This window comes from Miscanthus floridulus, chromosome 1 (genome assembly GCF_019320115.1).
Source record: "Miscanthus floridulus cultivar M001 chromosome 1, ASM1932011v1, whole genome shotgun sequence".
NCBI classification, from domain to species: Eukaryota; Viridiplantae; Streptophyta; class Magnoliopsida; order Poales; family Poaceae; genus Miscanthus; species Miscanthus floridulus.
In genome coordinates, this window is record NC_089580.1 from 95,383,127 (window position 1) to 95,395,706 (window position 12,580).

The 12,580-nt window shown below is 43.6% G+C and overlaps 2 protein-coding genes across 7 annotated transcripts; both read right to left on the minus strand.

The window, feature by feature from the left end:
* Positions 1 to 119: 119 nt before the first annotated feature.
* On the minus strand, positions 120 to 3,464 carry LOC136489976 (protein CutA 1, chloroplastic-like). Of its 6 annotated transcripts, XM_066486507.1 has the most exons (7): positions 3,334 to 3,464; positions 3,173 to 3,243; positions 2,415 to 2,502; positions 1,857 to 1,958; positions 1,008 to 1,039; positions 538 to 632; positions 120 to 418 (listed from the first exon to the last, which is right to left on the minus strand). In XM_066486507.1, the coding sequence occupies exons 2-7, from the start codon at positions 3,176 to 3,178 to the stop codon at positions 394 to 396; spliced, it is 348 nt and encodes a 115-aa protein (XP_066342604.1). In that variant the 5' UTR covers positions 3,179 to 3,243; positions 3,334 to 3,464; the 3' UTR covers positions 120 to 393. The 6 variants fall into 6 exon arrangements, with proteins under 6 accessions (XP_066342604.1, XP_066342585.1, XP_066342597.1 ...); XM_066486488.1 differs by having other exon boundaries at positions 2,415 to 3,243; XM_066486500.1 differs by lacking the exon at positions 3,334 to 3,464 and having other exon boundaries at positions 2,645 to 3,292.
* A 4,801-nt stretch (positions 3,465 to 8,265) lies between these two features.
* LOC136490006 (small ribosomal subunit protein eS7) lies at positions 8,266 to 10,509 on the minus strand. The gene is made up of 5 exons (XM_066486520.1): positions 10,323 to 10,509; positions 10,139 to 10,212; positions 9,927 to 10,050; positions 8,847 to 9,029; positions 8,266 to 8,588 (listed from the first exon to the last, which is right to left on the minus strand). Exons 1-5 carry the CDS (start codon positions 10,395 to 10,397, stop codon positions 8,466 to 8,468), a joined length of 579 nt encoding a protein of 192 aa, XP_066342617.1. The 5' UTR covers positions 10,398 to 10,509; the 3' UTR covers positions 8,266 to 8,465.
* Between the last annotated feature and the right edge of the window lie 2,071 nt (positions 10,510 to 12,580).

A 12,580-nucleotide genomic window follows, 5' to 3' on the forward strand; every position in this document is an offset into this window, starting at 1 on the left:
CACGTGGGGGCCATAGCTGCTTCTTTTGTTTCCACCGCTACTTATGGGGCTATACAGGCTACGATTAAAAAGGAGAACATGGTCATGAACAATCAATGGCATGCCATCATCTCGAAAACTGATATATACCACTGACATTAAACTGATACTACGCGCGGTCACAAACACAAGCAAGTGGATCTCATCATCTCATGTACAAGGCTCCCTCCTATACTCGCCATTGACATTTATTCAACGCCTTCCAGCCTTCCAGGATTTGACAAATCCATCGTAGCTTTCCATATTTCATCAGCTATTCTACTACAGGCACTCTGGCACGCTGAGATCCAGTGAAGAGCTTGGCAATGTCAGACATCAATTCTCCCTAGTGCTGTTCTTGAGCCTCTAGGTATTTCAGGTTGCCTCCTTGTAAGGAACGCTGCATTAAAAGATCAACCTGTAAATTCTGGGTCGAAGGAAGAGCAATATGTTTGGTTTTGTAACCTCTTGGTTCATTCCAACAAACAGTATAAGCTTGGATAGTCACATGGAACTTACTCATATTCATGGTTGGCTTTCACATGTTCAGTCAAAGCATCTAGAAGAGATTCCCTTGTCTTAATAATGAGCAACTCTTCAGCATCACTTTGCACCTGACAGCAAGTCAGTCGTTGGTCACCAAATTACTACCTCCAGTCATAAAAACATGTCGTTTATGAATTTATGACAAGATTTAGTCAAACCTTATAAGCTACAAAGATCACTAATTTTTAAACTACTGTTTGAAAAATACAAATTGTATACTTGTATGTGTAGAATTGTATCGAAAAACGCTTGCAGGATCTCTTAAAGAATTTTAAGAATATATTCTAGGACATATTAGCGGTCAAAGATGCATATTGAAGACAGTGCAAAGTCAAATATGATAAGTATTTTTGACCGAATGGAGTAACAAGTAAAACTGTTGAATTCATTGAACAGGTGAAATATCCATTTAACCTGGCCAAAAAAATAGATTAATATACTACCTTTCCCTCCCACCAATAGACGGATTCAATGCCTGAAAAGAGGAGCATTTAGAAAATTTTAAGTACAGAATATTAGCAATGTAGCAAATATCCATGGCAACAACTACATAGACAGGACAAGATCAACACATTGCTTGATTGTAATCCCACTTTCATGCAATCTCTTGGTTCATTTGTCAATAGCACAGTAATCCATTTTCATGTTACTGCAAAACACAACTTGAGAAATTTAGGCAGCTGCTGCACCAACTCTGCATAGACAAGCAAGCATGCATCTGACTTGCGCATACAACAGGTATCATTTTGTTCACATCCATTCCAGTGCAAGGCACACATGCAAACAGATGTTGCCCACAGATAAGCAGTCTTAACAAATGTCAGATGCTCAAGTGAATTCAACTAATAGACAAACACACTAATTATTTTAACTTCATATTGTATTGTTGTTTCTTGTTTGCATAAGTTCCGTTAAGTTACATGTTCACTATGGTTTTGATCTGAGACCCATTTGATTCGTGTTACACAAATGTAGCTGAAATAACGGTGCTCCATAGCACTAAATATGGACAAATGACGCTTGAACAATGATGATAGTGGAATTGATGATTTTTATTTTGAAAATGAAATTTGACATGGCCATCCAGGCGAAGACCTTTTTGTCATTACTTGCTATCGCTGTACTCAAGGACACATAGATTTCAGGATTATGCAGTTGACTAAAGGACCACACAAATGATGAAATTACACCGAAGAAACAGAGAAGTCATTTGGAGTGAATATGATGTGTTGCAGTGCAACATATGCTGAAAGATAGCCAATTGATAAAATTCATTAACTAAGCATGTATAGCTGCAAATAATGAAACTAGAGAAAGAATGTAGTTCCTACCAGGCACGATGTTAGCACAAGCTGCAAGCTTCTCACTAATAATGCTTCCAGCTAGCTTCTTGCCTACAGGGGAAAAAACTTTTAATGGTGCTAAAGGAAAAAGACTATGTTATCAACATAGAAAACAATTACTGTAAAAGAAAAACAATCCAAATACATGGTGGGATGTGGAAATAAGTTCCAGTTAGTTTTATATGGTTACGGGAAGGAAAATATGACTGCCAGTATGCAATTACTTCAATGCTAAAGGTTAATAAACATATACAACAGCAGCTGTTACTTAAAATAACGGAGTTGTTAGTAATAGTGTGCCTGCCATCACCAACATGCCTACACTCCAACAATATTTTGTTTTATATACCTATCCCTGCCACTACTGCACACAAATCAGTTTGATCCCTTAGCCAAATCCTCTCTAACAACATCGTGAGCCGAGGTTATCTATACACACACATGCACTTCTTTGATTCATACTGCTGCTGCAACACACGGCCAAGTTTGCTACTATGGGCAAATTACCTGCTTCCCTATTAGGAACGGTCACATACACAACAATGGAAGGCACAGTGGTTGATGCAGATTCCATCCTAATAGACCTGAGCTCACCCTGCAAAAAGAAAAATGTTATTGATGATTGACCACTTAGCACAGCTCCAGCTGTAAGGTCCATACAGGATTTAGAGCTTGTAGGAAAAATAAAGTGGTTTAACACATGTGTTCAATAAAAAATAATAACAATATTGCTTTACCAGTTCTAGCTCCATGAATTTCTGGAGCTATCGCTGACCAGCTACATAACTTCTTGAAGTTGGAGCAGTGCCCAACAGGCCCAAACAAATCTACACCAATCATGCACTTCATTTGGAATGACAATGTTACTCCCTCAAGAGAGATTTTCATTGAGGTTACAGCGCATTTATCTTATCTTTTTTCTTTTTAATCTTGCCAATGTTCATAGCTTTACACCAGTCAAGCACGAACTGGTCACAGCTTTTATTAACTATTATTTTTCAAGGGCCTAAACATCTATACTAGAGGGTCTTGCGTAGTTGTTAAAATCACTATTCTACCATTCAATTCTACGGATTTATAGTTTTAGTTGATTGCGTTGATTCTACGAGAATCTACAATTAGTCATGATCCTATGATTTGAGATTCTACCTTTGGGGTTCCAATCCCATTCAGGATCATGCTTTTTACAACCTTATACTAGAGATCCATTCGTTCTTAGCTCACTGATAACCACAACTGAGAGTAATCAATAAAGAGAAACGCACTCCCATAGTTTTAATCTTATAACCAAATGCCACCGCTGATCAGTCCAAGATCCACCGAACCTAAGCACTAGCTGCAAAGAAATACATAACGGAAGGAATAAAAGGTATACATAACGGGAGTAAGAGGACCGGAGAGTCAACGGAGGAAGGGGAGTACGCACCCGGCGACGGCTTGAGGAATACAAGGGCTCCGGCGAGCGGCGAGCCGCGGCGGAAGAGGAGAGGCGGCGGCCCTGTGGCGTCGGCTTGTCGCGCGGCAACAGGAACAGGGTAAAAGCTGAATACAAAGGAGTGTGAGTGTCATCCTTTTTTTTTTTGAGAAAAAAGAGTGTCATCTTATCGAAGCTTCGTTTCAGCGTCTTTGTTTTTCGTGGGCTTAGTGGGCTAGGGTGTGCCTCTTTTGGGGCCGTTTCGGCCTTCCTGCTAAATTCCAAATAATCAAATAAAAAAAACAATGAAACCGTGCCACTGTTAAGCAAAAGGCCTATATTATTTTTCACGAAATCACATGGACACATGTATAGAGTAACTCAAAGCACTAAAAATTATACTTTATCCATTCTAAAATATAGTACATTATGTAATTGTCCTAAGTCAAACTTCTTTAACTTTGACTCATATGCTAACATCTAAGAAATCAAATTAGTTCTGTTAAAGTATCCGTTTGAGATGATTTTTTTAAACTTATGGGTGTTAATAATTTTCTAAATAATTCAGTCAAAGTTAAATAAGTTTAATAACTTAGAACAAAACTAAAATATAGTTGTGCTTTATGACAATTATATTTTAGACCATTTTATCTGATTTATGATCGAATACTACTCTTAACACTCTGTTTGGTTCACTGAGTTTGTTGAATGAACTGATTTACTGCTCAATTTCAAATCTGTATAAATCTGTATGGAAATAGAAATGGGTTTCAGTTCAATTAATGTGTTTGGTAACTGGAATGGGAATTGGATGGAACCAAATCTAAGCAACTCTAACAGATCACTAGTTGCTCTCCTGATTCCAAAAACTATCAATTTGGGCTTTTGGAGGGCTCCAATTAATTGACAATATTCTTTTACTACCAAAAGAGAAAACACACACCGAGGTGGGAGTTACAGAAGCTCTGATGGGGATTGGGGATTTAAACAGGATGAAATTATGGGATTCAATCGAGCCTAGGGTGAAAATGGAGGTGTTATGTGGCTGCTAGGATTGAGAGGAGAGAGTCGAGAGGAGCGACGGCGGCTGCCGCGCTACAGTACCTGTGGCGCTACAGTACCACGGGTACTGTTCACAGCTAGGGCTGCGATGGTGAGAGAGAGCCGGCCGCGGGGTGTTTGCCCACGGCTGGGCAAGAGGGAAGGGTTTTCCTTCTTAATTCTTGCTTGATTAGATTGATACATATCATCTCCTTATATAGAGAGGTTTACTTGACTCCTAAGCAAGCGACCCTTATCTCTAATTAATCCTAACACTAATGGGCTCGAAAGCCATCCGCTCTTCTTTGTGCGGTGCAGACCAGCATCCGTCCGGCGGGAAGAAGGTATGGTGTCACCGGCGGGAGCACACTGCCTAGCACCGCCGCTTTCCGCCACCGACCACCGCGAGGGCGCCTTCGCTGGCCGTTGTTGCGACTACTTCTAGGTGGCCATATACATGCACCCCTTTCGTCGAGATGGTGTCCATGGGATCCAGGTGGTTGTCTACGTGCAGCTTATGCGTCGGGCTGGTGTCCGCCATCAATTGAAGAGGCTGCAAAAATAAAGAGTTCACATCTATTTTCGGTTGATAATAATAAAATAAGCCGAGATGTAAAATGCTTGTTTTTAAGTGATAGGTTTGTGTCGAGACATCGTTGTAAGTTGGTTAGGTTGCAGCTCGAGGACGAGCTGCATGTCCAGGTGGGGTGTAGTGTTAGAGTATGGCAGTGGCCTATTGGGCCTGGGCTGGGATGTATAGCCCATTAGTGTTAGGGTTAATTAGAGATAGGGGTCGCTTGTTTAAGAGTCAAGTAAACCTCTGTATATAAGGAGAGGATATGTATGAATCTAATCAAGCAAGAATTAAAAAGAAAAACCCTTCCCTCTTGCCCGGCCGTGGACAAACGCCCCGCGGCCGGCTCTCTCTCACCCTCACAGCCCTAGCCATGAACAGCACACGCGGTACTGTAGCTCCGCTGGTACTGTAGCACGGCAGCCGCCATCGCTCCCCTCGACTCTCTTCTCTCAATCCTAGCAGCCACATAACAGGACGTCCTGGCCTCCTGGGATTACTGAATGGGGGGGATATCCCACTAGGGTGGAATGAAACAATGGTGGTCTTGATTCCAAAGGTCAAAGAGCCGGATCGAATTAAAGACTTATGTCCCATAAGTTTCTGCAATGTTCTATATAAAATTATCTCAAAGGTGTTAGCCAATAGGCTAAAGGTTTTTTAAAATATAATATTATCTCACCAGACCAAAGTGCGTTTGTTCACAATGTGTTTGTGGCTTATGAGTTGACTCATTATATACTGAACAAGAGGAGAGGATTGGATGGCTATATGGCTGTGAAGCTTGATATGATTAAAGCTTTTTTTTAAAAAAAACTTCTGGCAAACTTTGTTGGTTCACATAGACGGTTACATCGTTTACAAGAAGTTGTAAGATTGATGAAGGGGGGGTCATCTACCCAAACCTGAGAACTCTTTTGTAATAAAGTTTGCCTAGCTAATTCATGGGCTACTGAATTACAAGATCTGTTACAATAACTAATGGATATCTCATCAAATTACTTCCAATATTGAACGATCTCATTCTCATTGTAGATTGCCACTGCAGCTGTGGCCAGAAAAAACTCCATCATGCATCATTTCAACCACTTTCATTGAGTCAGATTGGATCTCAAAACGATTGCGGCCAATCTGTTAAGCCAGTAGGAGACCGTCCCTTAGTACAGCCGCTTCCACTGAAGCCTACTATATGGAGTGGGATTTCCTGGAAGCCATGCTAAGTTGATTGGGTTTTCATGATGAGCTGGTTTCTTTGCTAATGAAATGTGTAAGAATTGTTCGATATCGCATGAACTGGGGAATTATCAGAGGAAATTACTCCGCAAAGAGGGCTGCAGCAAGGATACCCGCCATCACCCTGCTACCAGGGTTTTCAATTTCGGTATTGCAAAAATTTCAGCCACCACCGAAACTACCGAATTTTGCGAAATTCGGCCGAAATTTCGACGAATTTTTTTTAAAGACTAGCACATGAAGTATGCTTTTTCTAAAAAAAACATTTAAATCTAAACAAATATTAGTATGATTTATGACTACACATCTATTGAATACAAAAATATGCAATATAAACAATAAAAAATTGAGTCTAAAGTTATATAACACATGTATTAGTATATTACAAAATTTCGGGTTTTTCTTTCGGCCACCACCGAAATTACCGAATTTCGCGAAATTTCGTCGAAATTTTGAACCCTGCCTGCTACACCTGTACAGCATGCGGAGGCGATGAACATGTTACAACGCACTCAGATCTATCACATTCCACCTGAGTGTGACTGTTTGTTGATGATTCATTAATCTTAATGAAAGCAAATGAGGACAATGCGGATGTCTGCGGGAGATTTTGGAACTGTATGAAGTCTGTTCAGGGCAGCAAATAAATAAAGAGAAGTCAGCAGTCATGTTCAACAAGAATTTCATGAGGGGATGAGGGCAAGGTGGGATCCTATAAAATAGATTCTCCAGGTGCAATCTGAGAGGACAAATGAGAGGTATCACAGATTGCCGGTTTACATGGGCAGATCGAAGAAAAGGCATTCTAATATTTAAAGGGCCACATTTGGAGACTACGGCCCCATTCGATTCACTGAAAAGAAACTGAAACACTATTCCAGCTAATTTATTATGAGAGAAAAACATTGTTCCAGCTGAAAAAACAAGATAGAAAAAACAAGCTAAAAAGTACGAATTATAAGACAAGCGAACAGGGCCGTATAAGGTTGGAGGAAGAAATTATTGTCAAAGGCGGGAATGAAATTCTTATCTGGCACAAGCTACAACCTGCGGCGATGCAAAAGCCTGGATTGCAACCAATCAGTCCTGCACTGACTGGATTGCAACCAATCAATCCTGCACTGTGCAAGCCTAGGTATAGACCATAGTTTTTAAGGCGGTAAGGCGAGGTGCGGCGCTCCACCACCTTTCGGACGCCTAGGCGAATTAGGCGCGCGGCGAGGCGACGCCATACACATACTGCTGTTCAGTATGTGTATCCATTCCAACTATCAAACTGCAACTCATAAATAGGAGAAATGAGCAAAGCAGAGAAAGCAAAGTAGAGCACAGGAAGGAGCAGAGCATGGGAACGAGGCGGAGGAAGAGCAGAGGAAGAAGGGGGAGCAAGAGGAGAGCTACAGAGCAGCAGAGGAAAGAGGAGGGGAGGAGGTAACTGCCAATCGCGCGGTCGCAGAGCAAAGTCGCGGTTGGGGACGGGGCCGGGGCCGGAGTCGGTCGCAGGGCTGCACGCAGGTCGCGGCGGACGGAGCGGGAGTCGATCGCAGACAGGGCTAGAGTCACGGATGGGACGGAGTCGCGCTCGCGCAGGCGGGTCGCGGATGGGCCAGACTCGCGCGGGGGCAGTCGCCTGCGCCGCGCCGGCGCCGGATTCCAGGTGTGCCGCCGCCCTCCTCTCTCTTCCTCTCTCCTTCCTTTCCCTCTCCCTCTCCCTCTCTCAACTGACGCGATGGGGATTGGGTTGGCACTCTCCCTCTCTCAACTGACGCGATGGGGATTGGGTTGGCAGGAGGTGTAGACGCGAAGCTGCTTCTTTTCCCACGCGCGTGCATCGCTTCGCTCTTTTCCTACACGAGCGTGCGGCGCTGCTCTTTCCCGCGTGCTTTTCCGTCCAGCGGCGTCCGCCTCAGCGAAATCAACACCTAGGCGATGCCTTCAGCCACGAGGCGACGCCATACACGATGAGGGCACGGTGACCGCGATGCCCCGTTTGGAATCCCACTCGGACGCCTAGGCGACACCTAGTTGTCGCCTAGACGACGCCTTAAAAACTATGGTATATACTACCGTAGGCAACCAAACACGTTTATAGCAAATGCATCAGAATTCAACTCTCAAATTTTTGACATTTTTGCACATCTGTTTGACATCTCCAGGTGGAGAGGCCTAATACCAAGTTCCACATCAAAACTATCATTTTGACTTCTAGAATAGATAGTTCGAGTGACAAAGATCTATAGAAAGACACCCTGAATTTGAAGTACAAAAACAGTCAGCTATCCCATTGCATACACATTCAGGCAGTCTCAGGTAATGGGTACTCATAGACCACATCCTTCCCGCAAAGCCTGCGGTACACTGCAGTGAAGGTTTCAAGCTTGTACTCTGTGTTGTTGCGCTCTTTTGGGTCCAAGAAGATCTGCATGCAAATTAATGAGTTCATAGAGCTCAATAGTCAGCAAGTCAACAGCAAAACAAACGACAAATTCTCTTTATGCTATCCAGATTCCTGACAGTTTGGTTGAAACTAATAAGTATTATGTTCAAAAATGATAGACACATAGTGCATTAGTACCAATCCCAGATAGTTTCAAAAAAAATACCATTCCCTGATGACCTGACAGGAGACAATAAAATAAAGTAATCAGGCGGTGCTGAACATTGGTTCAAATCTTACCTTTACGATCTTTGATCCATCAAGGCGATATCTAACACGTTTGCCCACAATCTCAGCCGGGTAGACAACATCCTCCAAGATACCATCATGAACAGCAGTCAGAGTCCTGGTGCGTGGGCGAACAACAGCAGAACCCTTCTTTGGTGGCCTCACAATCCGCCTTGTCGCAACTATCACCACATCCTGCACGAAAAATTTAACAGTGTTAACCTAAATATATAATTAAGTGGCACATCTTCATAACCAATACAAAAGTATCACAGGTGGTTGTCGATTATCAGTTGTCTCAGATCCTTGACAGTAACATGCACAAATTTCATGAGAATTTATGCTGTGCATGGAAGTCCATAAGGACACAGACTGCAGCTTACATTAATATAGGCCAATAACTTGATATACATATACATGTCAACAAATTAACAAGTAAAACAACCAGCTCACCGAGTATGCCCTTGTGTGGTTTATCCAGTCATTTGTAAGCAGAGATACAAAGATAACCGCATTAGCAACTCCAACAGCTCGGCTATTCTTGTTTTGGAGGCTATTTTAGAATTTGTATAGCAAAAAGTAAACTCCAACACATGTGCTATCTGGTTTTGTAAAATAGAAAGCTGTCTATCCCTTGATTTTAGGTGGACATATAAAGCCAACCATGGAAGCTAGCTATCCGAAGATGAGAAATAGCAAAACTGTTACAGACCTCTTCTTTTTCGGGAAGTTTTCTATTTTACAAAATGGCTAAACTATGAATTTGGCTAGTAATTTTAACCAAACTGTTGGAGTTGCTCAGTCACTCAGCAAGAACCAAAATAATATAACTGCATGAATTGGAAAGTTAGAACGTTACATGCTTTCAATTTACGAATCATGACAGCAAGCAATCACGAAATCTTTCATGCTTCTGAAAGTGTTTGCTTATTCTTGTTCTCCCTAACCATAACTACACAGCCAAGCCTACCTAGTAGTCAAACTACATTTTGTTCAACTAGCTGTCGCTTAAAATATCACCTGTCCCCTCAGATTTTTAAAGTGATCAAAGCAGCAAAAAGAAAAATGATGGCATCCCTAAAATTCACGGACCTTGCCACTGAATTTCTTCTCCAGCTCCCTGACGAGCCTGACGTGGATTTTCCTAAAGGCCTTGCGCAGCCTGTACGGCACGTGGATCACCACCGCCTTCCTGGCCCCGTCTACGTCCATCTGGCTGCAACCAAACCAACAGCAGATCACGCATCACCGACCACTCCACATTACACTAAACCAAACAAGGATAAAGCCAGATGGTCGCTTACAAGGCTGAGTTGATGTAGAGGTCCCTGAGATCGCTCTTGAGCTCCTGGTTCCCATTCTCAAGGTCGAAGAACGCCTGCAAAACACGCAAATAATGGTTTGAGCGCCAGACCGGTAAGATCTTCGTGAAATGACCAACGGGGAGGCGGCGGCGGCAGCGATGTCAGGGGGAACCGGGCGGCGTACCTGCGCGACGGAGTCCTCGAACTCGGAAGGTTCAAGGCCCTTGTCCTTCTGGATCTTCTTTCTCGCCGTATACATGCTGTCTCGCCTGACTAACTTCCGCCGGAGCTTAGCGAGAGGCGAGCGGGGTGCAGATGGGTGGCGGCGGCGGCGGCGGCTGCGCTAGGGTTGGCAGCGAGGAGCTGATTCTCCTGTCAGTGGGATTAGCCTTTATAGGTGACGTGTTTGCAGGCTGCGGTGGATTGGGCTGGACGATGGGTCGAAGGCCTGAGTACACTGGTGGTCCGTGGTCAAAATCAGCTATTTCTGGCCCGCTTGATTTTCTTTTATGTTGATTTTGCTCGTGAGAGCGGCAAGTTCATGTTGATGTTCACAACTTACTAGCTAGAAGCATGTTTTCTTTTGAGAGATAGACAGGCATGTCTGTCGGTTAGAATCGTCAGTTGGCGTATGTAATTCATATGACTAACTCCATGAATAAAGAGTGTGTTGTTCCTAAAAAACCCAAAATGCAGGGTACTTCTGTTTTAACCCAAAGTGTAGGGTACTTCAAAAAAACCCCAAAGTGGTCTTCGATATGATCTGGGTGGACCGGGATCAGATTGCAGTGGAACACGCGCCCCGGCATTGTCATTGCCTTGGCCACCTTTATCGTTTTTGTCTTCTGTGGTTCTGCCTGCCAGACGAGACGACCAGCTTGCACGACATATCATCGATGATATCGTCAACTTGGAACCTCTCGACTCCTCCGGTCACCTGTGTGTTGTGTCCTTAGTGCGGCTATGTCATGGCACCACCACGCCAGCTTAGCGCAAAAACTATGACCTCATCTCCACCATCCGGGGGTTGTTGCTCACAAATACATTGGTAATGTGGGCCATCGTCATCTCCTTCATTGTGCCCTCGCAGGCTTGTGTACGAGCCTTTTTCTTATATCCCTAGCTTGTCCTGTATGAGCTCGCATCAGATGACCAAGCGTTCACTCCCTTAGGCTCATTCTCAAGGACCTGCCTCAGATGAAACGGAGGTGCTCGGGAAGTGACAGCCAGGATCCTCGCCTCCGCCTTCTCAGTCTACGACTCATTGAATTCATGTTCCCCTAGTGCGACCAATTCAACTTATGGGCTTTGAGGTAGTCCCTTGTCCCCTCGTACTCTATCGGTAGTTCGGCCTCAGCTGTCGCCCTTTCTTCCTCTCGTCACATCGTTTTCTTAGCATCATATCTTGTAGTGCCCAGGTGGTGGTGGTACACATTCTTGTTCACTAGCTCATAGAATTCCTCACCCTTGGACATTGATTCTTCGCTTGTTTGGTCTTGGGCCAACGTTTACAACATATGAGGTGTGATGAACTTGTATTCACCAAAGGGTTGCTCCCCTTTCTTGATGTACCTCTCTATGAGCATCCACTTGGAATGGCTATGGGCTTTCTCACAGGTACTCAACATGTATGCCTTGATTAGATCTTGATTGACGCCTGAAAGGATCAAGATGCCTAAGAGAGGGGTGAATTGGGCTAATTCTAAAATTCTTTACAATAATTAAACCTTACACTTAGCCCACTTCACCCCTTGTGCCTAGAATGTGTTTCTATTGTTCTACCGCACAAAAGTTTTACAACCTAAGTTCCAATCCTACTCTAGCATGGCAATTCTAGGAATGTAAAGACAATAAATGAATTGCTCAAATGTAAATACTTAAGTAAAGAGAGGGCAAGAAACGCGGCGATGTTTTACCGAGGTATCGGAGAGTCATCACTCCCCACTAGTCCTTGTTGGAGCACCCGCGCAAGGGTGTAGCTCTCCCTTGATCCGCGCAAGGATCAAGTGCTCTCTATGGGCTAATTCTTCGACACTCTGTTGCGGTGAATCGCCCACAACCGCTCACAACTTAAGTTAGGTCATCCACAAGCTCCGCCGGATAATCACCAAACTCCCAATCACCATGAAGCCGTCTAGGTGATGGCGATCACCAAGAGTAACAAACACAAACTCTCACTTGACCACGACAAGCCTAATGAGAAGAGTGGATGCACACTTGCTACTCTCCTTGCACTAATAAGGCCTTAATCTTGGATTCTCAAATCCCAATCATCTCACTAGGCTCTTGCTCTCCTTTGCCCTCTTAAGGATGTTTCTCAGCTAAACAAATGGGCAAGAGACCTCCCTTGGACGAGTGGAGTAAGAATTTATACCCCCTCATTCAAAACACATCGTTTGAAGGCTGAGTCATCACTCTGCGAGGTGACCGGATGCTCTGGTC

What these genes read in the sequence shown, in the direction of transcription:
- LOC136489976 (XM_066486488.1), bottom strand. Translation starts at nt 2,565, where the DNA reads ATGGACCTTACAGCTGGAGCTGTGCTAAGTGGTCAATCATCAATAACA. An exon ending in TCTATTGGTGGGAGGGAAAG is followed by an intron (nt 633 to 1,007) that starts GTAGTATATTAA and finishes ACTTGCTGTCAG; the next exon opens with GTGCAAAGTGATGCTGAAGA. An exon ending in AAAGCCAACCATGAATATGA is followed by an intron (nt 419 to 537) that starts GTAAGTTCCATG and finishes CTTTTAATGCAG; the next exon opens with CGTTCCTTACAAGGAGGCAA.
- LOC136490006 (XM_066486520.1), bottom strand. Translation starts at nt 10,397, where the DNA reads ATGTATACGGCGAGAAAGAAGATCCAGAAGGACAAGGGCCTTGAACCT. An exon ending in AGAAGAAATTCAGTGGCAAG is followed by an intron (nt 9,030 to 9,926) that starts GTCCGTGAATTT and finishes TTTTTCGTGCAG; the next exon opens with GATGTGGTGATAGTTGCGAC. An exon ending in ATGGATCAAAGATCGTAAAG is followed by an intron (nt 8,589 to 8,846) that starts GTAAGATTTGAA and finishes ATTTGCATGCAG; the next exon opens with ATCTTCTTGGACCCAAAAGA.